Below are 25,629 nucleotides of genomic sequence, written 5' to 3' on the forward strand. Positions count from 1 at the left end.
ACTGAGGAAGAGCAAACACAGCGCCGGTCTTTTGTGGTGGGAGCAGGGAGGCAGCAGTGGTCTTGGCAAATATCACCCTTTCGGAGTAACTTCTGTTCCTGGCAACGTGATGGAACAGAAATTGGGGGAAAAATTAAGAATACAAAGGATAAGAGATCTGTGAGCAATAGGCAGTAGTATATATTTCCAGAGAATAAATCACATCTAAATAAATCTGATTACTTTCTTTTGATTTAATTTACAAAATTAGTGAAGAGAATAATTCAAACACAATATAGATATGGACTCTGGCAAAACTTTCGATATGCTGCACTGTAAAACATTACATGAAAAATGGTTTGAATGTGAGTGTAGCTACTTCGGTCAAGAAAACTCCAAACACCCTTCTGAAAAAAACCCAAAAAACCCACCAAACAGAAAACCAAACCAAACCCAAACAAAAAACCCACTCCCAACCCCCACCCAAAACCAAACAAAAACCAAATGAACAAAATCCACAAACAAACAAACAACAAACCCCAAAAAACACCCAAACAAAAAAACTCGGAAAAAAAAATCCCTGAAAACAAAACAAAGCAAAACGACGACCAAAACCAAAACAAAACAACAAAAAAAACCCAAAAAACCAAACTAACAAACAAAAAAACAAACCAAAAAACCCAAAAAAACCCCACTCAAAACCCGCTGAAGAAGCATTATGAAAGCTGATAAATAAACGGACTGTTATGCAAAACTAGGTGGTGGCAGGGTCACACCTGGCTTTATTCTGATGGCCGCTGGTGATGTGTAAGCTGGCATGATAGGAAAAGAGATGCAAGCCTTAAGGAGAGGGGAACAGCACTGTGAAGTTTAATTTAGGATGCACACAACTAGCGTGGCAGCAACGAAATGGAGCAGTTTGGGTACCAAGTTTATTTGTTGTCCATTAAAAATGAAATACGACAACCAAGCAGCTAAAGGTTACGTGCAGGCAAGGGCTGCCCCGGCGGCAGGCGAGGGCTCCGCCATGGCTCCACGGGCGGCACCAGCCGCGGCGCACACACGCACGGAGGAGCGGGAGCACGGCGGCGGCTCGGGGGCGGGCGGAGGAAGTGGCCCGGGGAGGCCGGAAGCGGCGCTGACGCGGGGCTGGCGAGCGGGGCGCTGGCCGGTGAGCGGGGTCGCGGGGAGGCCCGGCAGGAGACTGCGCGTCCCGGGCGGGGAGGGCAGTTTTCCCGGCCTTTCCTGGTGAAGCTGGGGGGTGTCGGGCAGAAGCAACGGCGTCTCCCTAGAGGAGGGAGTCCGTGCGGCCGTGTCGCTGAGGTCTAAGGGAGGCGGCCTGCGGCAGTGGGTCGTTCACCGGGCTGGAGATGCGGGTGTTTCTGAGCCGGTGGGGAGAGAAATCCGACGCCTGCAAGGCACGGGTAGGGAGAGGGGTGTTGTGAGATGAGGGATTTGGCCAGGACTTTGGGATTGGCGCACTGACAGCCCTGAGGTGTAGGGGTGGTTTTCGGCAGTAGGAGTTGGGGCTTGGTCTCCTGCACCCTGTTCTAAGGAGCCCAGGGTCCCACGCGCCTTGCTTTACAGCTGAAGTGATGCTGGCTTGCAAACTACCTGTTTTACCATCTGTTTTACTCCCAGCTTTGCTGCTTGTCTACTTTTTGGAGGACTCAATCTGTTTGTCAAGCAGGCTGATCCTTCTCTGTTGCTTTACTGATGCCGGGTAGCAAAAACTAGTTGCCGGCTTCCATACCCGTTGGGATGTGTAATTGAGCATGCTGCTTCAACACAAAAGATGAACCTTAAGGCCTTTTCAGACACAGAGCACTCAACCCAATTCCTGCAGTAGAGAGAGATGTGTGCCACCATGGCTAGAAGAGGGATTTAACCCTTGCAGAAAGAAGAAGTGTTAACCTAGGAAGTAGCACTAGTCCTGCATTGGCTCCTCCCAGGTAACTTCAGAGTAAGTGTCTAACTCCTTTAATGTTACAAAGGGTATAGCATACTACAGTCCAGAGATGTGTTGATAGCAGTATTTATGTCTGGTGCTAATTATTGTCATTTTTAGTAGGCATTGCCAATGGATGAGCTGGTGCATGACTTGGCCTCAGCTTTAGAGCAGACTTCAGAGCAAAACAAACTGGATGAGCTATGGGAAGAGATGGCGCTAAGCCCACGGCAGCAGAGGCGTCAGCTTCGCAAGAGACGGGGTCGTAAACGACGCTCAGACTTCACCCACCAGGCAGAACATGCCTGCTGCTACAGCGAGGCCTCAGAGTCGAGCTTGGACGAAGCTGTCAAGGATTGCCGTGAGGTGCTGACAGCTAACTTCAGTGACTCTGATGACATGGCAGTGGTCAAACGGCATCCAGCTCTTAGTGCCACCCTGAGGAGCAAGCAACACTTGTGGCATGAGTCAGACTCCTTTACAGAGAACGCACCCTGCCGACCTCTCAGGCGCCGACGGAAAGTCAAACGTGTGACATCGGAGGTGGCTGCCAGTCTCCAGCAAAAGCTCAGGGTGTCAGAGTGGAACTGTGAGAGGGGCTGCAGGTTCAAGTCAGCCAAGAAACAGCGTCTTTCACGCTGGAAAGAGAATGCCCCTTGGACATCATCCAGTCATGGCCTTTGTGAGTCAGGAGAGAACAGGCCCTTCCTCAGCAAGGGGGCCAGGAAGGAGCGGATGGAGTGTGAAGCCGATGATCAGAAACAGGGTTCAGATGAAAACATGTCGGAATGGTGAGATCTCAGTTTCTTCCCTGTGCTAGTCACATGGCTCCCTTGCTTGCAGCTGCTTGTAAATGCTGCGCCTTGCTTTTTGAAGTTCTTAAAATTATTCAGTGCTGCTCTTTTTGTGAAGATGAGAAATCTCTCAGCTGCTTGTAAAATGTAGATTTTTTCAAAGTCTTTCCTGTCAGTATTGTATGATGACCCAGGAAAGTTGGTAAGCTGGTAGGTTTCTGGCTCCTGTTGAACAAAGAGTCCTCTGCAATGTCAGTGGCCTTGCAGCTACAACGTGGCATGCTTATGGCCTGTGGTTCAGGGAGTAAACCCCAACTGGCACTTGTTTTGAGTGATTGATACGAGCTGATCACAGTTTCTTATTTTCAGCATTTGCTATAAGTAGTAGTAGATACCAGATCAGATCTCCCATCATTACTGCTGGCCTTCTGTGCAGGTACTGTGTGAACCTCAGTCTAACCTTGCTTGCACTTCTACATTTCTGCTCTTGATCTGATCATCAAAGCCTAGCTATGGGGATAATGTGGTGAGATGATGAAGAAGTTGAGGGGAACTTATGTTACTTACAGAATAAGCCTGTGCAAACAGTGGAGTCTCATGTCTTGGTGTCCAGTTTTGGAGAACTTTGTTGAATTTGTGGCAGAATCACATACAAGGGATTCAAATGTGACATGTAAATGTCATGGTCTAAATTTGTGTTGCCCTTGGGAACTTTCTTCCCCAACTCTGACTTTTATTCTCTCTGTCTAAGGTTTGGGATCATAAAACTGCTTCTGTCAGAAGAGATTTTTCAGGTTAGAAAAGAGGCAATGGCTGAGAATTCATTGGAGGAAATTTCTTAATGAATGGCATGCAAAAAGCAAATGTGGTCGCTGATTTTCTAATTATCATTGTGTAAAAACAGCAGACATTGAGGAGACATTTAAAACAAACAAAACGTATTATTTTTCATGAAACATGAGGTTGGGAACTCTACTGCGGGACATTTTAGAGGTCAAAATTTAAATACATTCAAAAGGAAGATGTGGAGTATAGGCATATCAGGGGCTGTTAAACATTACAGCCCAGATGAAAGATCCCACTCAGGAAGCCCTTAAACTGCTGACTTCTAAAAGCTAGAGGAGCATACAGGGAAGTCTGTGTTTGTCATGTTCTCATGTTCTTTTCTCAAGCACTGTAGTAGTCACTGTCAGAGGAGAGTGGATTTGGAAAGTCTAACTCTTTGATACACTATGATTGTTCATATGCTGAGGTTCAGTTAAGTGTTGTGACAGTCTAGCTCCTGTAGTTTGTCAGACAGGACACTTCATTATTGCAGCTTTGTGGATAATAGAATTGCAAACTTCTCAGTGGTGTTTTCTGGGACCCTGTGAAAAGCTTAGGTTATAGTAAGTTCTCACTGTGGTCCAGGGAACCACTATTGCATTTTTACTGGGTCAGCTGTGGTTTGTAGTATGTAACTCTTACAGTGTGGTCACTTTTTTATTTTAAGAGTGGCTGTTGTTGCTGAAAAGTGGGTGTGAAGTGGGACTTTACAATGAACTTGTGGATTGAAACCTTTTGTTGCTAGTTGTTAAAGTAGTTTTATCTTCTCAGATCTGTTTGCTAGTAGTCCAGGAAAAGAAGTGTGCTAAGTAGCTCCTGAATAGTGCATGTCAGTATTGATGGACTGAGAGATACCCTTACTAGATCTGGCAGTGATGGACAGTGTTCCTTGAGCTGGTTTTTTTAACAGCAGTCAGAGTCTGTTCCATCATGTCAGACTTGAACTTAAACCAGCAGGCTTTCATCCAGCCTTTATTTGTGCCAGCTTTGGAAAGAGTAAATAAAGAGCTATATCCAGACTGTTACTTGAGGACCATGCTGGGAGATGGCTTTGTTCTGTCTCAGTTGTCCCTTGCTCTCAGACTAATTATTGTGCAAGTGTATGCATCAAATGACACTTACCATCTGCTGCCAAATCCTTGGGATTCTCTCTGGAAAGCTAGTGCGTGGAATATTTGACCTCCCCAACACCACATGTGTGATCTGTGCTGTGACTCACTAGGGAGGGCCACAGTTGGAGGGAGTAATACATACAGCCCTCTTCACTGCAGAGTATCCCTCACAGCAGTGAAGGATCATGCTTTGGTCTCTGCTGCTCTAAATATAGCCCTTTGCTGCTAGCAGCACAGTGCAACTGGCTGTGTTTGCCTCACTCCCACTGTGCTCTAGCTGTTTTTTCTGGTGCAGTAAGAGAAGTACTTTTCACAGATGTATGACAAGGGCATATCCTGAGGAAAGGAGAAGAAAATTGGATGCCTGGGAGAGCAAATGGTGTGGTTGTCATCACAAGCTGATGGGACGAAAGGTGACTGATGCTACTTGTGAGACTTGTAAGCAATCTGTGGTGATCTGGTGATTTACAAAACCTTCATACTGAACTGGTTCCACTACTGTTCCCTCCTCTAACAGTAGGGAATGTGACAAAACAAAATGGGTTTTCAAACAAACTAAGTTCTGTATTCAGAATGGATTTTTTTTAACCTTCTTTTTCCTCCCCTACGCTGACAGTTTCTTTGGTTTGTTATGCAGGAATGAATCTGTAAACGCTGAAATATCCTGTATTTTCTCTGCTTTCTAGAAGGCTCCTTATCCCAAGTCAGGATTATTCAGTTGATAAACTCCCATTCACTGAGAAAGTCTTGGATATGGGTTCTTAACAAGGAAATGTTTTTTTTCCTAGTTTGCTTGTGGGACTACTATGCCCAGTCCTTTCCTGGAAGAAGATGAGCTGCAGTATTGTGATTCAAGTGTGCATATAATGAAATCTTTGAAATTGGCAAATTGGCAAAAGGTGAACATAAATTGAGAGAAGGATGGATGTGCAGGAACACAATAAGGGAATGATGGTGTTTCTGAATCCACGACCCAATGCCTGATCTATAAATAACTGTGGAAACAACAAAGGAAACAAGTTTTAGTTTAAGCAGTCATTTGTATATTTGTGCAAAGTTGACAATTAGCTGCTAAGACTGTTAGAAGTAATATGCCTTTCTGTCCCTAAATGTTTTGAGATTCCCTGCAGCCATAATAAAACAAAGGCAAATTATATATTGAGTGCTGAAGTTTTTTCTCTTGTTGATCTAAACTGAGTACTTGCAGAATGGTCTGGGTTTGGTTTGAGGACAGAACAAACCATAGTACAAGAGCTGTCTAAAAATCACTTTGAGTAGTGTGTTTATTTGTGAAAAATATGCAGTTGGTCTCATCTGTTTTCAAGTACCAAAACTCTTACTGTGATTTTTTCAAACCTGGGATTCAACTGACCCGCCAACGTTGTGAGATTTCACTGGCTTAATGCTGATGTGTTTGTTGTGGTTTAACCTGGATAGGCAGCTTAGCTCCATAAAGCCACTCCCCTGAAGGGATGTGGGAGAAAAATGGAAGAGTAAAAGTGGAAAAACTCTCAGCTTTAGGTAAAGTTGATTTAGTAGGTAAAACAAAAGCTATAGTGTGCAAGCAAAGCAAAATAAGGAATTCACTACTTCCTGTGAGCAGGCAGGTGTTCAGCCATCTCCAGGAATGCAGAACTCCATCATTTTTAACATTATTTGGGAAGACAAACACCACAACTCCAAATGTCCCTGGCTTCATTCTTCTTTTCCCCAGCTTTTATTGCTAAGCATGACATTATATGATGTGGGATATCACTGTGGTCAGCCAGGGTCACTTGTCCAGCCTGTGTACCCTCCCATCTTCTTGTGCACCTCCAGCCTGCTCACTGGCAGGGCAGTGTGAGAAAGCCTTGGCACTGTAAGCAGTGATCAGCAATAACTAAAACATCCCTGTGTTATCAACACTGATCACAAATCCAAAACATAGAACCCAAGTGCTACTATGAGAAGAATTTAACTCTGTGCCAGCCAAACCCAGTACAATGTTCAGGGCTAAGAATGTGACCATCGCTCATCTTGAATATGCAGTTAAGTTGCTTTACCCTTTGGAAGGGAGCTGCTTTGATGACTGTCTGCAGTTGCATTCGTGAGTCTGGCTAAGCTGATGAATTGGAGGCCAGTCTCTCCATAAAAAAAAAATAAAAATTCCTCTCTCTTGGAAGGCAAGTGACAAAGACAGAGTGTTCCGCTTCCCCTCCTTCTCCAGCCCAGCCTGACCTTCTGCAGCCCCTCGGTGCCTCTTGTTTTCTTATTTTTATAGAAAATCAATATCCCTCCTGACACAAACAATAGCTCAGGCAAAAGAATAAATGGGGGAAACCTGAGATCTCTGTCCATCACCTCTCAGTTTAACTCCCCCAAACTATTTAATTATAAGCATGCTTTGCTTCAGGTGTTTGCGACAGTGAAATTGCTAAATGAGGACCATTTTAACCAAAGATTGGGTGATCAATAACACTCTATAGCAGTAGCTTGTCGGATCAATAGCATTCATTATTTCATGGTTAAGGTAAGTAGCCTCCTTTGCAAGTGGAGGTCATTAATCAGTGCTTACTGGACCTGCAGAAAGGCCTGCACAGGAGTCTAGTTTGTGTTCAGCCCTGCAGTGTAGAAGGGGTAGTGAGGAGGGTGAAATCCCTTCAGGAAGTTTCTTCCTGTAAAGCACTGTCAGTGATGCTTATCTGTAAGGAACTAAAGAGCTTTCAGTGCAACAGGATGCTTATAAAGTACTGTTAATATGACCTGGATGCTTGTCAATGCTTTTTCCTTTCTCAGGCACCTTTCCTCTGAGGATGTTAAAAACCTTATGAAGCAGTCACTCTGCAGTCACTCTGCAGGTCCTCACATCTGCAGCTTGTGAGGATTGTTTATCCAAGCTATCAAAAGGGAAAGCAGGCACACTAAGAGACTGGCCCAGGGTCATACAGTCAGTTGGTAGGAGAGCTTGGGATGAAACAATTAATTCGTGGTCCTCAGTCCTTGGCCTTAATTACTGTGGTATGTATGTGGGAGGATGAATGCACGGTCAGGCTTTGTAATGGATTAATTTGGAATTTGATATTAACTTGCATGCTGTAAGGTGAGGATGCTTTATAGATCCTTCATTCTTTAGGTATAAATGGCCATTGTACAATGATGAAGATGCAGATGATGAGTTGACTTGGCTGTACTTTAGAGTGTATTTTCTAAGAACAACAATATGCTCACAAAATAGAGTTTTATTCTGTGCGTGACGTTCTTTGGAGTGATGTATTTTGTGGTCCTTCATTATTCAGCCTTGTAATTCAGGGGTTTCCAGTATGTTCTCTGGTATGATCCAGTTTCCCTGGAAGAGAGGCCTCCAGAGATACTTTCAAACAGCATTCCCTGATTGGAGAGTGATTCTAGTGCTGACTTACACCTGGTGTTCGCATCTAAGGTCTTAGTGCTCAGGGAGTAGGCAGTAAGTACTTTCTGCTTGTTCTAGTATCTCTCAGCTAAATCAGAGGAAGTACTGCCTGAAGTGTCCAAGGAATGAGTTCAAGTCAGCATTTAAGCTTTCAGATGCTTGGGACTGACATGAGCAGGTACTTCTGCTACAAATATTTGTCTAGCTTTGCAAGTCAATTAATGGCATTCTACACATTAATTTATAGCTCTATTCTTTTGTTCAATAATTAAATCTTCTCTAACTGCTTCAGCATATGCAAAGCATGCTATGACAAGGTTGCATGCAGAAGCAGAAAGTCATGCTGTGCTAAGGTATTTAGCTGGAGACTTGTGTCACAGCTGCTCTTTACTCCACATAAAATAAAAGTTGGGGGGGAGGCTGTTTGTGTGACAGTGTAACGTTTTTGAGGAAAAGGAATCTGAAATAGAAAACTTAAGAGGGTTTTCAGTTAAGTGACCCAAGGACAGTGTTTCTAACTGTGCTTAATTTCCTGGTGAGTATTTCAGATGATGCCATAGTTAGGTTATTAATTCTAATACCTGAGGCAAATGCCATTTTATTAATTACTTCTTGATAATTTAGAACAAAACTAGATACAGGATTCTACTCTCTTTCAAGTGATGCAGCATTGGTAAATTTTAATGGAAAGCAGTTACGTTCTGTTCTAGAGCCAGTCATGTATCTGAAATTCAATTTTTGTGAGACATGTAAAGCATTTTGGTCTTGGAGAAGGTAGTAAAATGCAGTAGAGTGTTTTTTGTATTGTGCCTGTTGCAACTGTAACCATGCTTTTTTCTCTGTTTTTGTTCCAGTGAAACCAGCAGTGTTTGCAGCAGCAGTGATACTGGCTTGTTTACCAATGATGAAGGCCGCCAAGGTAACAGGTGTCCTGTGATTTTCCTCATGTGCTGCTAGGGAGTTCCTTACTTTCCTTATAAATGCAGAGAAAGATCTGTGTTTGAAGAGAGACAGAGAGGGAATTGTGTGAGATAAAACCAGTGGCAGGGAGTGGCTAGAAGTTAAGCAATGAGATGAGGGCTACAAATGTATGATTTTCACAACACTACACTTTTTCTAATGAAACACTTTGTGTATCAGATCCATAATATTTGCAACATAAGAAACTATTATTGTGGGAAGGCACAGACATACAAAAGGAATTTGAGAGCTCTTCATAATGACAAAACACAGCTTATGATTTGTTTCTCTAGGTGTTTTAAGGGTTGTCTGCATACCATTAGTGCCTGAAATCTGTTAATTGTTTTCTCTATTAGAAGGAAGAGAAGATGGGAAAAAAATTAGTTAATACTGACAAGTCACCTAATAGACTCTGCTAGAAGATGATGGTAATACGTGATATTTCTTTAAATATGTATTCCTCCCTTGCTCTTGTGGGCATTAGTTGAACATTGTATTTTCAATGTCTGTTGTAGAAATGGTATCTTAGGAGTTTTGAGTGTGAAGTGCAATCTGGTTTTATTTATCACCTGCAGCACAATGCTCAGTTGATGGCAGAAGTAAGTGTGATACAGGTTGTAGTAGGCACATAGGCATTGAGGACTATTATATTTGGAGCACGTGGAATGTGACCCTAGAGACCTGCAATTCTGTGCACTCTGATTCTGTCACATTTCACAAGCTAAGATTTGGATGAGATCTCTTCTGGGAATATGAGTGCTAAAGGAAGTAGCACCAGTAGCTCAATAGGATATGCTGCTTCCACTAGCTTGTTAATGGCCTGGGTACCTGTGTGAAGCAACACAATGATAGCAAACATGCTTATGTGTTTTCTGATGGTATTTTAGGCTGTAGGAACAATCTCTGATCTTAGGGGAGTATAATACTTTGCTTAAGAGTAGGGATTTTGAATATCAGCTTTGACCTTTGCTGAAAAATAACTATTTCCAGACTCTGGTTCTTCAAAGGCAACAGAAAAGTAGAATCTTTTGCCTTCTCTTTTTACTGATGATTGTTCAGGGGGAGCTGAAATTAGTGAGCTTGTGAAATTAGTGAACTTGTATATTAGATGACAAAGCAGAGTGGTGACTGAAGTGTTTTACTTCATCACCTTAGACAAGATTGATGGAGACTGGGTAGTGTATATATATATACTTGTCTATATGCTTGCCCTATAAACTTGCCCTGATTTTATACCCTGTTTTAGACATTAATTTTTGGCTGCTGCTAGAAGTAGGATGCTCAGTATACAGGAACATGTAGAAATACGACTTAGATAAATTAATAAAGACCAATTACAGCCTTCCCTGTCTGGGTAAGAGAAGAGGTTTGGCATCCTTGTCATCAGGTCTCTCTCTTGAAACAGTTGATACTGTGATAGCTTTCTGGCCAAGGTGTTTTAGCTTACAGTTATGTTAAAAGGGTTAAAAATATTGTTGCACTTTAGGACTAAATAAAAAATATCTAATTTTCCTTTTTTTTGCTTGACAATTCTATAAAGTAAATAAAAAAGCAACAGCTTTCCATGTCAGTGAGATGGTGAGAGCACAAATTATTTTTGTCACAGATCATCACCTTATAAATAGTTTTCCAGCACAATTACAGGCTGAATAATGGGAAACTTAATCTGGCAGCATTCTTAAATAAAAGCAGGGTTTTTCCTTCCTTCTTTTGAGGTTGCATCATGCAAAATTTGTGCTGTTGCTAATTAAATAAATCATCTTAGCAACTGCAAATATCAGCATGCTTCTGTGAGCAGAGAATGATCCTAGTTCATAATTTGATTGTAAGGTGGGGTTTTTTGGTTTTATATTTGTTACATGCATTGGGATCTCTTACAGTGAAAATTACTGAATATTAGCATATGGTGCTGATGGTTAAAGTTTGTCTTGTGGCAATAGTGATTTGAGGTAGACAGGGCACTATGCTCAAATTTCTGGGAGTAGTTTTGCACAAATTAAGATCTCTTAGAAGAACTATTCCACGTTACTTAGTTTCAATTTCCTATGAAGTGCTTTAAGATAAAACTCGAAGGTCAGCTTGATGCATGACATAAAAAACAATGTCAGAGCTTTGGGATAAAGTGTTCTGGCTGTCCTCCCTATTGCTGATCAGAGTTGGTTTTGTGTGTTGCTTCTTCTGTTATGTGCAAGATTGCAGCATTCTTACTAGGATGAGGTTTTTTACTTTCTTGTGTTCTTTTTTTCCCCAGCAAGATGTGTGAGTAGGCATAATGGGCTTTGGTCAGGAATAATGTAAGTCAGTGAGGAAAGGAGAGTAAGTGGGGATGTTTGAGTTGAAACTTAATGGTAGGCAAATGAGAATTTTCCCTAAGGTAGGTGTGTTAGTTTTTTAAGCACCAAAATGAAGGACCTTGCAATTACATAGGGCGGTTTGTGAATTGGGCTACTGAAATGCTGCATGTGTCAGGTTCTTAGCTCTCCTCCTGCTTTTTTTTCAAAGGCTGCTCATGTGCTACTGCTCTCAGGGAATTTCTGGCCAGACAGATTTACTATGAACAGTGTCTGATGCAGTTCAGTTTTAGACTGCAACTGCACTAACTACAGCGACCCAGCTCCGTGGAGACTTTGGTCATGACTTCTGTTGCTGCTGCCTTAGTTTTCCAAAGGGTTTGTAGTTCTCAGAGATTCTAAGAAGTTGATTGAGAGCAACTCACAGCATACTTACACTCAGAGTGACCATTTCTGATAATTATGTGTTTTTGTCTGAGCTGCTGTCTTAGGAGACTGGGGGTCTTTCTCATCAATATGTTTCTTTGCTTACTCTGTGAGCCTGGTCTTCCCCTCTTGTGAAGTTTCTTCTGTGACAGCCTATAACATGTGCCCAATGATTGGCCTCTACTGGTGTCCCAGTAATTACTTCAGAGAAAGAGTTCTGCATAAGACATCACACAACACTGAACTAGGGTTGATGAGATGCAGTAGCAACAGAGTGCTAAACCTGCCCTAGGCAGGTCTATAAAGAGGCTTTGTTCTATAGGGAAATTCTGGAGACTGATGAGTTGGATAGTTTAAAGCGTTTAGTGAGGCCCCATAGTTACTGAGGATCATTGAAACTGAATACAAATATAAGGCTCTCCAACAATGAATTCCTAATGAGACTTCAACTGTTTCACATTCAGATATGCCTACTTTTAGTATTTTGAGGAACTGTGCCAGGGTACCTTGATGTTATTTATGGCTAATTCCATCCTATTTCTTTAGGAGATGATGAGCAAAGTGATTGGTTTTATGAGGGGGAGTGTGTTCCAGGATTCACTGTCCCCAACCTTCTTCCCAAGTGGGGAGCTGATCACCGATCTGAAGTGGAGAGGATTGACTCAGGCCTGGACAAGCTCTCTGTTTCCACCTTCCTTTTGCCCTCACAGCCAGCTCAGAGAGGTGAGTCCATAAGGAATTGTGTTTGAGAACTTGTGGTATAATGGTATGAGTAGATTCTTTTCATAGGTGTTGCATTTAAATTGGTATTGGTGATCAGTTTAGTTTTGGGTTTTTTTTAAGATCCAGTTAAGAAAAAGCTGCACTATTGGCGAGTTTACTGAAATAGTCATACCAGCTGTCCACGGGCAGTCTTCCTTTCTTTAAATGTAAGTGTTTTATTTGATTTGTGAATAAACGGGCATATCTACATCTTCGAGACTGAAAAACAAGAGACAGGGGGTCTGATTTGATTACTGAACTAAGGCATTTTTTTGGTGGCTTTGTCAGGAGGTATCTTCTGTGTTCATTGCTCAGTTTTTCTGCCTTTGGTTTTCAGGATTTCATGCTCGCCTGAATCGCCTTCCAGGAGCTGCCGCCCGTTGTCTCCGTAAAGGTCGGAGGAGGCTGGTTGGCAAGGTATGCCCTTTTGAAAGATGGTAATTTTGTATTTCAAGTTCTGGTCATTCCTGAAGTACTATTCTAAGGTACCATGTAAATTGTTTTCTGCAGAAAGTTGTCCTGTATATTTTTTGTTTCATGTGTTGTTTGATTTGTTTAACTGTTTTGACTGTCAGATGATGATTGAGTGACTAACTGGATTTTAAGGCACATTTGGAGTGGCAAAGACAGCTGATCAACGCTGAAAGCTGTATGAAAGGAGGCCTGAAGAAGAATGTCAGGGAGCATAAATATCAAGAAGATTTAGACAGAATGTAAGGGAAAATGATGATGGCATGTGACTTGTGCATGCTCATCTGAGACTACAAGGGCAGAGATGTGCCTCAAAGGTGAAGGAAGGCCAAATTTTATATAAGGAAGAAGACTGATATGAATGGCAGCAAAGGAAGGTGGTTTTAGCAGTTGCATTTTTAGTGGGAAGACAGGAGAGTAAAAAGGTATATGCAGTACATGCAGACAAAGCTGCCCAAAGCTCTTGACTTATTATATAGTTTTATTATATATAGGGAAAACACCAAACAACATATCAGTCCTTTTTCTAATAGAACAAACAATACTCTGCAGATCTCTGTTTACTTCGCAGACGTCTGTCTACTTTGCAGGTGTCTGTCTAAAAGAGAGGGGTACACCTGGTTGGGTCTGCATCATGGAGTATTGAGCACTGCTGTTTGTTATAAAAGGTGGTTCTGAGAAGGAAGGTGTTGGCTGTCTTTGGCTTTTCTTTTTATTGTGATGTGCTCTGTACTTTTGAAAACATTGCCATAAATTCTGAGCTGGCTGGCTGTAGTCTGCTAACAAGCTGTGTTAGGGGGGCCTGGAGTCTAGAGGAGTGCGACAGCTGCCTTCTGTTCAGTCATACTTGAAAGATCCTTGTCTGCCCCTTCTTTCTTCCACTCACCTTGCTTAATTGTAACCGGCATTCAAAATATGAATCCTCAGCTGGCAAGAAACTGACTTTAGTAGGGTTCCTGAGGCCACCTGCAAGCGACTGGGCCTGGCGGCACACCTCTAATGATCCAAATGAGAAGGATAATATTTACTTGTTTAATTCATCTTCATCACCTTAAAGGGATCTTTGTCATTTGCAGTGGAGGTCACTGCTCCCCCTTCCCCATCTCTCTCGAAATTGTAATCATAAATAATGAGTTTCATTCAGAGCTCCCCGCCAGCGAGCTGCTAATTACCAAAAGTACGGCTTGTAATTTACACAGTAATAAACTGTAAATTTAAACATTATGGCACTTTAAGTTAATAATTTTCCTGCTGTAACAAATAGCCCATGTTTCTTTCACCCCTGCTGCTACAGCTGCCCCCAAACTTTGAGTGTATTTTGCCTATATACCTGGTATAAACGAACCTTACCTGTGGAAGACTTTTGCCCTCGTCTTCAGCCCCTTGCTGAAAAGTCTGCTTCTTTCTTGGAGGCAGTTGCTATGCAGATGTGAACAGCTGGTGCTTCAGGCTGTGCGTGTGCATGTATGCCAGCATCGAGCACATACACAGGGCAGCATCTTGCAGGAAGCAATATACTCCCAGAGCAAGCCCTTTCTCCCAGGACCTGCCTTTTCTTTAGTTGCTGGAGGTCCTGCTGCTGAATTGCTGCTTTTAGAAAGGGCAAAAGCATTGTGCTTTCACTCCTTAATTTATTCACTGGTGGTTGATGAATCTCTACTATTAATGTAGAACAGTGTAGTGTCCTATCTCAGCCTGTTTCTAGCCCAACTGACCCCAGTAACATGGAAAGAAGCACTTCCCAGCCATCTCCCCTCCTCTCATGCATCCTTTGTTCTATTACTTTGTTCTAGTCCAGTTTGTAGTGTGCCCCTCTGCAAGCAAATGTCATCACTAAAAACAAAAAACAAGCCTCATAAATAAAATTGAATTATTTTCTGCTATTCTAATTAGTTAAATCATCTCAGGTGAAGTTCTAAAAGGAAGGAAGTGAGCATGTTTAGCTGAGAGTAGGCTGGTAAGGAAAGGATGTGACCTAGGAGAGTAAGAGTTGTTCTTACTGGCAGCAGCAAGCTGCTCTCTGCTCACTGTGTGAGAGTTTGCAACCTTTTGCCTGTCTTTGTGTTTCAGGAGACCTCCATGAGCACTCTGGGCAGCGAGCGGCTGGGTCATATTGTTAGTGATCCGCGCCAGAAAGAGTAAGGCCCGTAACGGTTCTTGTATGCACCTTTGGGAAGGGAAGAAGAGCTCTTCCCTTCTGGGGGTGAAGAACATGAACAACTGGGTGGACAGTTAAGCATAACCTGTGGAATGGGAGACAGTATTCTACTGATGGCTTCTCTGTTTTCTTACCCATAATTGCTGTCTTCCCCTTTGTTTTATATATATATATATATATATATATATATGTTTTTTATAAGGCTGCCCCAGTGTGTGGACGCTACTCAAATAATGCTGACAAGGCAGCTGTGAAATTACTTTTTCTTTCTTTGGTGTTTTGCCTCCTTCCACAATTAGTGTATTTAAATTGTAGTCAGCACTAGAAGTAGTCTTGGTGCTTATCCTTTGGCATCTCCCTAATGCTGTTCTGGGGAATGGGTAGGTGGGGATTGCACGTCTTGACTGTAGTGCAGTGGATCCAGCCTTCACCAGCTGTTGATACCTAATTTTCTTCCTTGATCTGAAATTTGTTGTTTTTAATATGACTCCTGATGATGTTTAATCTTTTTCCTTCTCCCTCCATCTTTGTTCTTCCATTCCCCTTTTTTCCTTATCCCCAACCCTCCTTTCCCCCCCCTTCCATGTTCGTTCCTTGGCATTGTGCCCACCTGTTCTTTCAACTCTGCCTCCTTCCAGTTTTTGGTTACCATCCATGGGGAAGAGAGATCGCAACCAGGTGAGGAGACTCTGCTTTTCCCTTTTTATTTTCTTGGTTTCCTTCTCTCTAGAAAGAACACAATGCTGGCTTCTGATTTCCCACACACTGTGGCCTGTGCACTTGAGGTAAGGCAGTCCCGTCCCTTCTCATTTTGTTAACTGATGTCTTCTGCACTTTGAATACAACCCATTTCCTAGGCATTGTATTGTCTATTTAAATTGGATAGCTCAGGAACTCCTTTTATTTATGTCCCTGTTTCAGGTTAGTGTTTGCCATCCATTCTGAGTGAGTGGGAGGGAAGATGCCTCTTGGCAGGAGGAGCTTTGGCCTCTCAAAATTGTATGAGAATTGGAAGATTTTTCTCTTTTGACATTTTTTTCTGCTTTGTTTTGCCTTGTTTGGCTCAGCCTTCTACCTGATAGTCTCATCCACAGAGAAGGGAAAAAATAGTGAGCTTAAATTATGTAGTTAAATAGCTGTACTGGCAAAATGTAAGAGGTGATAACCAAGAGAAATAGGCATTCTTGTAACTGAAACTCTTGTGTGTGCACTTTTATATTCTCCACTAAGTTTTTGTTAGCTTCAGTGCTAAGAGGTTTTTTTTACTTTAAGATATAAAAGCTCAAGTTCTTGATAGCAAAGTGCAAAAAAACACTCTTCCGTTTGAGCAGTCGTGTTGTAGCAGTGCTCCTGGCCATGCACACTCCTTTCTATTCCTATATGAGTTGTTTTATGGTTGGTGAGCAGTAGGACTGGTTTTTTTTTAACCTTCAGGTGACTAAAAATGCATATATTGCAAGAAATAATTTTCAAGCCTTTGTACAATTGTGTATTTTCCATTAGTGAGAACATTTTACAGATTGCTTTTGTATTGCTATAGTAATACTCTTATCTAAAGATAAGAGCAACTACATAAGCTTTAAAATGACCAAAAGTAAGTAACTTCTGTTTTTCTTAAATGAACTTGAATCAGGCATTCCAGTAACAGAGGCTTCCTGGTGATGTTCCCTACTGTGCAACTGCAGTGTTACTGACAGTAAACAAGCAGTCCCACTTAAGGAGGAGCTCCCTGATAGCAGCAGCTTTGTGGTGCATCTTCTTTCTCAGGAAGGTGGAGGGTAAAGGTACTAGTACTGAGTTCTGAAGTTGCAGACAGGTTGTATGAGGAGTCCAGCTACAGGTGTGGATTGTTTCTTTGTCCTTATTTAAAAATGCATCAGTAATCCTAGTAATACAAGAAAAATGTTCTGGAGATTGCTGTAGCACTTTGCAAAGCAGATGGAAATTAATTTCATGCTTGAGGTGTGAATTACAAATAAAGAGGAAATGCCAAATGGAAGTATAAAGCAGGTAGCCCAAAGAAACTACCAGTCTAAAGCTTCTATTTACATATTGAGCAAAATTTGTTCCATGCATTGATTGATCAGATTATTCCATTTCTGTCCTGACCACTAAAAATCCTGGTCATTGCATTTTGTACAACAAGCTGTCTTGCACAGGTTTGATGCCCTCAAGATTGTTCTAGTGTATGTCTAACAGAGTATCTGTTAGAAACAATGCCTGACCATGCATTGTTTCAAAAATGTTTTAAGCAGTTTGCAGAGACAGCTTGTGAGGTTGCAGGAGAGTGAAGGAGCAACTCACTTGCCATGGAATGAATTGGGTGCTCATTGTGAACTTAACCTGATGGGCCTGAGTCTTCTAGAGGTCTGTTTCAGTGATGTACACAACCCTTGGGAATACAGGAACTGCTCTGTGCTTGCACAATTCATAACAGTGACTTATTTCTCTGCAATGTGAAGGTAGACAAGAGGCTTTCTGAAAGAAAAGTAGATTTTTTTTCTCCCAGCATGCAGCAATAGAGCACTTATGCTCTTAATCAACCAGCATTTTTAATAATGCAAGATGGAAGAGGAGTGTGCTGAGGCTGTCTGTTGTGAGAAGGTGGTTGTCAGATTTGCTGTTTCACCCTTTGTGCTAGCCTTTTGTCTGTTCTCATCTTGAGGTGCCAGAAAGGTCTCCTTCTACTATGTGGACAGCTGAAAGTCTCCTTATATTGTGTGAACAGAACAGATCTGAGGAGCTTTATCTGGACACTATTTCTTTTAATGCTTTTCTTAAATAAAATCTCTTGACTTTCCAGTTCAATCCATTATCTCCTCTGTACTCTCTGGATGTGCTTGCTGATGCTTCCCACCGAAGATGCTCACCAGCACACTGCACTGCCAGGTAACTCCCTTGCTCTGCTTTCTTGGGGTTGGCTCGCTTCCCTCTCCTGGATGTCTTCAGTAGTACTGTGTGATCTGAACAATAATGGACCTGCAACTTAACATACTTTTCCCTGGGAAGTCCACGTCCAAACTTAGCACAAAATATAGCAATGCAGTTTATTTGAGAATTTCAATGAACTAAGTGCTTACAGTGTGTGAAACAGAGTATGACAGACAGGCAGAACATAGTGTTCCTTTAGAAAAAACTGCAATGTGTTTTGCAATGTGCAATGAGTTGCTGTAAGTCTGTTTAATAGATACAAATGGACATAGTATCATTGCCCACTATTAAAATTGGAACAAGATGAGAGGGAAAATGCTGACAAACTGGTGTAGGTGACATGCTGAAGCATTTGGCTATCCTAGGTGTCTAAAATAGACCCTCTGATCAGATTAAGAACTCACCTGAGGTGACCTCTAGTAGCTTGATACCTCTCTGTAGCAATAGCTGAAATTTAGATCTGGTTTGGCCAGATGTTAGGTATATTTGAGTCTGCATAGTTTGGGTTAATATACTATTCAGGCACCTTCTGCTGACTAATCCTAAATTAAATTCAAGTGTTGGCCTTAGAGGTGACTCCTGTTTTTGTGCTGCAGGTGACTGTCTAAAGGTAAGGTGCCCTTGAGCTCTTTTTCTGTGCAAATAGACAAGGTCTTGCTTTGGACACAATTCTGCTTATGTGCTTGTACCAGGGGCCCAATCTGAAAGAAATGTCTGGACTTTCAGCTTCATGGCTTTCTTTCCCTTGTTAATTAGCAAATAGAGCATGAAAAATGTACTAAGGTTGTATGTGTCTGAACAGAAGCCTGGCACCCACCCAGCAAAGCCTCTCTTCCCACTGGGTTCTGCAGGGAATTTTGCGATGTCGCACCATGACCTCATGCTGCTGTAGCCAGCATGTTAAGCTGGAAAAGGGGAGGGAGGAAGAAATCAGCTCTTAAATGTTCAACTGGATGAGAATAAAAGGAATTCAGAAGATTGTGCATCAGCAAATTGATTCCTTTCTGTGCTTTTGCCCCACTCTGGGGATGTTTTCACTCTGTGAAGGAAGAAGATTGAATGGTCTCTTCATTTTCGGCTAGGATAGCCTTTCTTTTGCCTCCAGTGTATTACTTGGTGCTTTATAGAAGTTTGTCTTCAGAAAGGTGAGCTGGACAAATCCTGCTTGCAAATTCAAACTGGGCAAAATTTCTGCCTTTATGATGGTCAGTGAAGGCCCTTTGCAAAGCCAAGTTCTTTGCAAGGGATTTCTAAACCTAGAGGGATTGTGTTTGCTAGGTTTTGTGGGTATATAGTCTAGTTAACCAGTTAATATATATGCTTGGTTCCCTCCTTTAATGAACAGATGGCTGGTGTTCTGACAAACATAATCACTGAATTGTTACTGAGTTGACAGAGAAATTGTACCATCTCAGATGCAATCGTGTTTTTAAATGCCTGGAATCTGAGAAAATAGTTCCTATTTTAGTGTGAAATGTGCTCAAGAACCTTTATAGGAGAAAGAAATATGAAAAGAATGAGTGTGTTTTGTGGCCCCATGTATGTGGCAAGGATTGAACTCTTTGGTACAAGGAGCTTCCTTTATGTAAAGATGCTGCTAAGGGCACAGAAGGAGATTGTTCCTTCAGAGAAACATCTTCTTGATAGTAGTTCTTCTTAGCTTTACATGCCAAGCACACTTGTTAGTAGTCCATTTTCTTACAGGAGGTTCAGCTGATCTCTGTAAGCTCAGACCAGCTATTGCCCCCGTTAACATCTCCTGCTTTTGCCATGTATGGAATCAATTTCAGTAGTTTGTGCTTCGGGAAGCTTCTAACAGCTTGCACCTCATCCTGAAGAAATTCTGCTCTGAAATTTACCAGAATGGGAAGCAAATCCTCTCAAATAATATGAAACATATTAGAAAAGACATGGTCTTGATTTTGTGGCCATCCAGTTTCTTCAGCTTGATGCCTGCTGTGCCATGCAAAATCTCCTTTCTCTGCTTTGTTTCTGCTGTCATGTCCAGTGGAGTATATTTACCAAACGGAGTCTTTCTCTGCTATGGAACTGTTTTCTTTGTCTCACTGGTGGATTTTGGTGCAGTTTATCTGGAAGACTGGTAACCCAGTACTTTTGCTTAAGCAGAGCTGAAGGCCAGAATACTGAATGCAGCTGAGGATTGAGAAAGAACCTCCTCCTTGACACTGACAAGCCTATGTAGAAGGTTCCTTGGGAAGCCTTATTTGAAAGGCAGTATAAATCCTACACTACCTTTCTTGATTTATGTCTGTGATGAGAAGAGCTTTCATTCAAAGTGTATGCACAGCACTGGGAATTTCACACCCATCATTAGAAGCAGTTTTGTGTGTGTGGTGACTGTTATCATTAGTGGTATAATTTTATTTTGTGAAGCAAGGAGAGTTTTCTGCTTTCTTGCAGTCTTCCCTAGGGATGGCTGGTGTATTAATTTGCTGTATTGCCTCCTGGCTGTTCCCAGACTGTTTTTCCTCTTCATCATGGAATTTTTAATGGCCCTGCTGCCTCTCGGGAGGCATGCAAGGAAGAGTACCTCAGGGATCTCTTCTTTTTTCACATGCCTATAATTACTCTCCTTTAAGAGCACAAAACGTTTGCTAATCATGTCTTGTCTGTTAAGGTTTCGACTTCACGGTGCAGACTGCTAAAAGCAAGAAAGTAGAGACTTACACAGGCAACTCAAGGGATCCTTCCTCTTTCCCTCTGCCTGTTTGCCTCTCTGGGAGGAGCAGTCTGAACACAATTTTGTTGTAGAGCTTCTTCTACTTAAGAGGATTTTGTATAGGCTGAAGTTGAATATTTTATTAGATGTTGGTTATTCAATATTCTGTAGCTGAGAAGATGTTGTAGGTTGTTGATTGATGGAATGCTATTCCCTTGAGGCAGGCATAAGAGTTTCAGAAGAGCCTAGAACCAATGTTCCCTTTGATTTGAATAGCAGGCAGAATAAGAGAGGAAGGTAGAAGATAAATTGTCCTTAATGTCGTTTATTATTTGCCTAGCCTTGAAAATAGGATTATGAGTGAAAAAAAGCAATTAAATGTTCCCACTGGAGGTCATAAGAAAAGTGGACCTTGGATGGCAGGCAGATGTTGAAGGTGGGGACTTGAAGGATTGTATTAGACTTTTGAACAGCACAGATAAAGAAAATTGCTTTTCATGTACTCTGTTAATACTAACTGTGAATCTAAAGTTTAATCTGATTTAGAAGCAAGTCTGTCACCTTGCCTGGAACATGGCATAAAGATGTAGAGGCATGAGTGATCTCCTCATTTACTGCAAGTTGCCCCATCCTCTGGGGTGGTGGTGCTGTTAAATTGAACACACTTGAATGTCTCAAATTTCAGTTCCGGTCCTAGAAGTATGAAAATAAATATTGTTCTGTCACTTCTGCATCTGTACGCAAAGATCTTGATATTTTTCTGCCTCTTACCCAAGCATGTGGAAGTACAGGGATTGCCTGCAAGGTCAGGCCTTTTCTGAGGCAGCTGAAGGAGTGAACAGATGTCCTCAATTTCATACTTTCCCGTTTGAGCAAGACAGTATCCAGTTCATTGTAGGCAACCTTTCCCCCTATTTTTTTACTCTTTTTGCATTTAGCTAGAGGATTTTCATGTCTTCCTTTGCTAAACCCTGGCTAACATTCCAGTTGGGAATATAACTGAATTCTTCTGACAGGCATGCAGTGAACAGCAGCTATCAACCTAGTGTCACATGCAGTTGACTGGGACCTAATATTCCCATTTTGATGAATCCTAATTCTCTGGTGTGAAAAATAAATTCACCTTCGCTTCAGAATTTTTTTTTTTACTTGCTATTTCAAATCTGTGTACTCAGCAGATCTGGCAAATAGTAGGAGTCTTTCTGGCATAGTTACAGTGTGATTCAGTGTGAAAATAGGGAATATAATATATGGGATCACATCTCTCTTTAGGGTGCTTACATGGAAAACAAGAAGAAAATGCATTCACTTGCATTTGCCTCATGCAGACTTTTAGGAATGAAATTGCCACATCATTATAATGCTTAGTTGGGGAACAGACTGCTGCTGTTGAAGATCTATGAGATTTGGATGATTGAAGAAGTGAGCTGACCTATTAGAGATTTTGGAATCTGAAAATGTGCTCTAGAAGCCTTCCCAAGAGGCTCTGCAGGGCGTAGGAGACTGCTGTGCATTGGGAATATCTACACTGGGATGTGATAGCAAGAACCACTTGTACATGTGGGAGCTTTGCATGCAGATAGGATGAGCAACTTGTATTGATTTACACATGTTATGTGCAGATTAGACTGGTGCCCAGCTGGCTCTGTAGTCAAAGAAGAGGAAGAATTCTGCTTTTACTATTAATTTTGTGAAGCCACCATCAACAGCCTCAGGTAACACCTCAGGGCTTAGAGAAAGAGCCTTTCATTTGGCTTGTGTTTGCTCTGAATAAAGCATCACAACAGCAGCAGCTGGGTTGTGTGGAGTTTTAGTAGCAGTATCTTTGTTAAAAGGCAGTCTCTATTAACATTCACTTTAACATGAGGATAATAACATCCCTTGTTTTTATAGTAGTACACTAATGACTGCCTCTCACTGTATAATCCATGTGCTTTGCTGCTTCTGAGGATAGGGTTAGAATAAAGAGTGTAAGCAGACAAGCTGGATGATGTGAGATGACAGTGAGAGGCGTCCACCCACAAGTGTGCAGTGTGCCTCTTGCCTCCAAGAAGGCCACAGGTTGTCACATTTAGCTCTGTATGGCCTTTTCAGAAACCTTTGTTGCAAGATTGAGCTGGCTTTTACCCTGAATTTTAAAAGAGTGGACTTTGTGCTACAATTTAGACTTCACAGATAGTGATATTTTCAGGGTCCTGATGCTGTTCAGTAAGATTCTTTGTTGACTAGTGTCTGCTTGTGCACTGTATTGTCTCTCACAGATTATATTGTCAATCCTAGTTTTCTGTTGAAATACTGTGGTAGATATAAGATAGTGGCAAGCTCCAGTGCACGGTGATCTCAAACTGTAAAAGTGAGATGGGAGTCCTGTGTATGCAAGCACTGATCATTAAAAATCACGTAAATAAAGTAATAGAATAAATACGTGGAAAGGAAATGAAAGGAAGCATTACTTCTGACACATTAGAGACTACCATGAATTTAATCTTTCTGCATAACAAAGCCTGGTTTTTCTCCAGCATTACCTGCATGCAGAACTGGGTACCATAAGTACTAAGTTAAAAATAAAAGACAAAAAGTATTTCCTAAATAATTCCTTTAGTTTGTCATTACAAAAAATATTATCACTGTCAAAAAAAGACACTACAGACTTTTCATATTGTTGAAAGCCATTTTTCCTATATATGTGTAATTTTTCATTCACTAACTCCTGGCAGTGACTGCTGTGTGAGTTGAATATATTGCAGCCAAAAAAACAGCCACATTTTTGATCCTGATTTGTTTCTCTAAGTGTGTTCTCCTTTTTCTCTTCCAGGGTTAGAATTTCTGTTATCTCTAGATTGTAAACTATGTTTTCATGTTAGTCTCTGGTCACCTGGCAGATCCACCTGTGACTAAGCACTGCAACTTCTGTTTTTTTCTTATGATAAAACTGTCATAGTCCAAAAGAAATCAGGGAATTATTTTCTCCTTACTATTTATGCAAAATTGAAGAAAGCATGGAGGCTTAGCAGAAGAGATTGAAGTCTAGTAAGGACAGTGTAAGTCCTATTCTACTTCATAAGTTTAGGCCCAGATCTTTCATCTCACAAAGTTCTGGTATCAAACTTCTTCACAGAAGGCTGTGACAATGCACAAATATGCATTTTCTGTCAGCCTTTCCTGTTCTAGTCTACTTTAGAGTAATTTTTAACTGTTCAGAAGAGTTGTTAAAATTCAGCTTCGGAAGGAAAACTAATTCATCATTGCAACTTGTGATATTTTCACATTTTATAATTTAGCCTAGTCACTGCTGTTTTAGGTGCTGTGCATATCCTTGACTTGACTGTCCTAGTGGTGGTGTTGTAGGAGTCTATAGGAGTCTACTGTTAAACTGGGATTCACGAATTCTATTATCTCACTGATATAGACCTTCATGCAAGCTAGTGATTAGAAATTTACATTGAAAAGTGTGCTATCTACCAAAAATCTCCATATTTCATAAGTTATACCTCAAACATCCTTTCTGTCCAGGCCTTAATGAAGACTATCACCCCTGAATGTAGTCTTCTGCTCTTCTCTCTCCCAAGGTACTTACTACCTGGAGATTCCCTGCAGATTTATGGTGCCTGTAAAGTGCGCCATCCACTTGAAATGACACTTTTACCACTGGGTCAGTCAGAGCCAGTGAATAATCAATAGGTTCCTGATTTACTAACTGAAGTGTGGGTGATCAATAAGGGATAAACCGGAAAGAAAAACATAAACATGTTACAGAGACAATTTATGACCTCTGAGCCTTTGTATCTTAGAGGCAGGGCTACTACATACAGCATTCTTGCTAGTAGTCTTCACCTGAAGTGTGATTTACCTTTACTTGCACTACAAGAAGGGATTTTGAGATTCTTCTGTTTTCATTTTTCTGTTTTTTACCCCTTGTGTAAGGGTAGATGTTCGAGTATATCACTGAGAGCCAGGAGCTTTTATGCAAAATCTAGCCGTAACATTTGTGAGCTGGGAAAAATTGCATAAAGCCTCTTGGAAATTATAGTACATACTTCTTTCCTAGTCCATAGTGCTTTTCCACCTAGGATCAACTGGCTAATGTTGATGTAAGTTCATAAAATTAGAAAGGGAACATTTAAAAATTATTTTTGTTGTTACATTATTTAAAATTAATTGGATTATTATATACAATTATATAATAATCTTGCAGTTAGTAATCTAATACTGTGACACTGATGTAGAATAAAAAACTGAATCTTTTCTTCAGTCTATGTGTTTAGATGTTTCCGAATACATGGTTAAAGCTATGTTGAAACAGTGTATAGCCAGTATAATAGTCATGTACAAAAGCAGTTTTTAGCATTTACAAAGTTACTTAGAGGTGAGTCACTTTGATATACAAACATGAGATTTGAATGTGCATTCTGTAGATGTGCCACTATTTTTGAAAGCTTTTTCCCTCCAGGGATGGTTTCTCTAACCACCTCCCTGAGCAGCTCATTCCAATGTTTGACAACTCTTTCCTTGAAGAAAGTCCTTCTGATATCCATCCTGAGCCACCCCTGGTACAGCACGAGGCTATGTCTTCTCATTCTTCTGCCAGTTGACTGGGAGATGAGACTGACCCCCACCTGGCTACGCCCTCCTTTTAGGTAGTTGCAGAGAGCAATATGATCTTCCCTGAGTTTTCCTTCCCCCAGGCTAAACAACCCCAGCTTCCTCAGCTGCTTCTCACAGGTCTTGTGCTCTGGACCCTTCCCCAGCTCCACTGCCCTTCTCTGGATATGCTCCAGCACCTCAATGTCCTTTGTAGTGAGGGGCCCAGAACTGAGCACAGGACTTGAGGTGCAGCCTGCCCAAGTACAGGGGAATGATCCCTTCTCAGGTTCAACTGGCCACAATATTCTTGATCCAGGCCA

At 41.5% G+C, this 25,629-nt stretch overlaps 1 protein-coding gene across 14 annotated transcripts in view; it reads left to right on the forward strand.

Annotated features, from left to right (window-relative positions):
• Positions 1-1,097: 1,097 nt before the first annotated feature.
• GPATCH2L (G-patch domain containing 2 like) overlaps positions 1,098-25,629 on the forward strand; it is a 40,453-nt gene continuing 15,921 nt past the window's right edge. For 2 of the 14 annotated variants that reach the window (XM_039705609.1, XM_039705620.1), the window contains exons 1-9: positions 1,098-1,150; positions 1,621-1,942; positions 2,048-2,718; positions 8,901-8,965; positions 12,270-12,446; positions 12,823-12,902; positions 15,027-15,094; positions 15,845-15,899; positions 17,918-18,003. In XM_039705609.1, coding sequence (XP_039561543.1) covers positions 2,060-2,718; positions 8,901-8,965; positions 12,270-12,446; positions 12,823-12,902; positions 15,027-15,094; positions 15,845-15,899; positions 17,918-18,003 — 1,190 coding nt within the window. In that variant the 5' untranslated portion in view covers positions 1,098-1,150; positions 1,621-1,942; positions 2,048-2,059. The other 12 variants (XM_039705621.1, XM_039705623.1, XM_039705619.1 and 9 more) reach the window with 11 other exon arrangements.

Source organism: Passer montanus, unplaced genomic scaffold (assembly GCF_014805655.1).
Source record: "Passer montanus isolate IOZ18808 unplaced genomic scaffold, ASM1480565v1 scaffold18, whole genome shotgun sequence".
NCBI classification, from domain to species: Eukaryota; Metazoa; Chordata; class Aves; order Passeriformes; family Passeridae; genus Passer; species Passer montanus.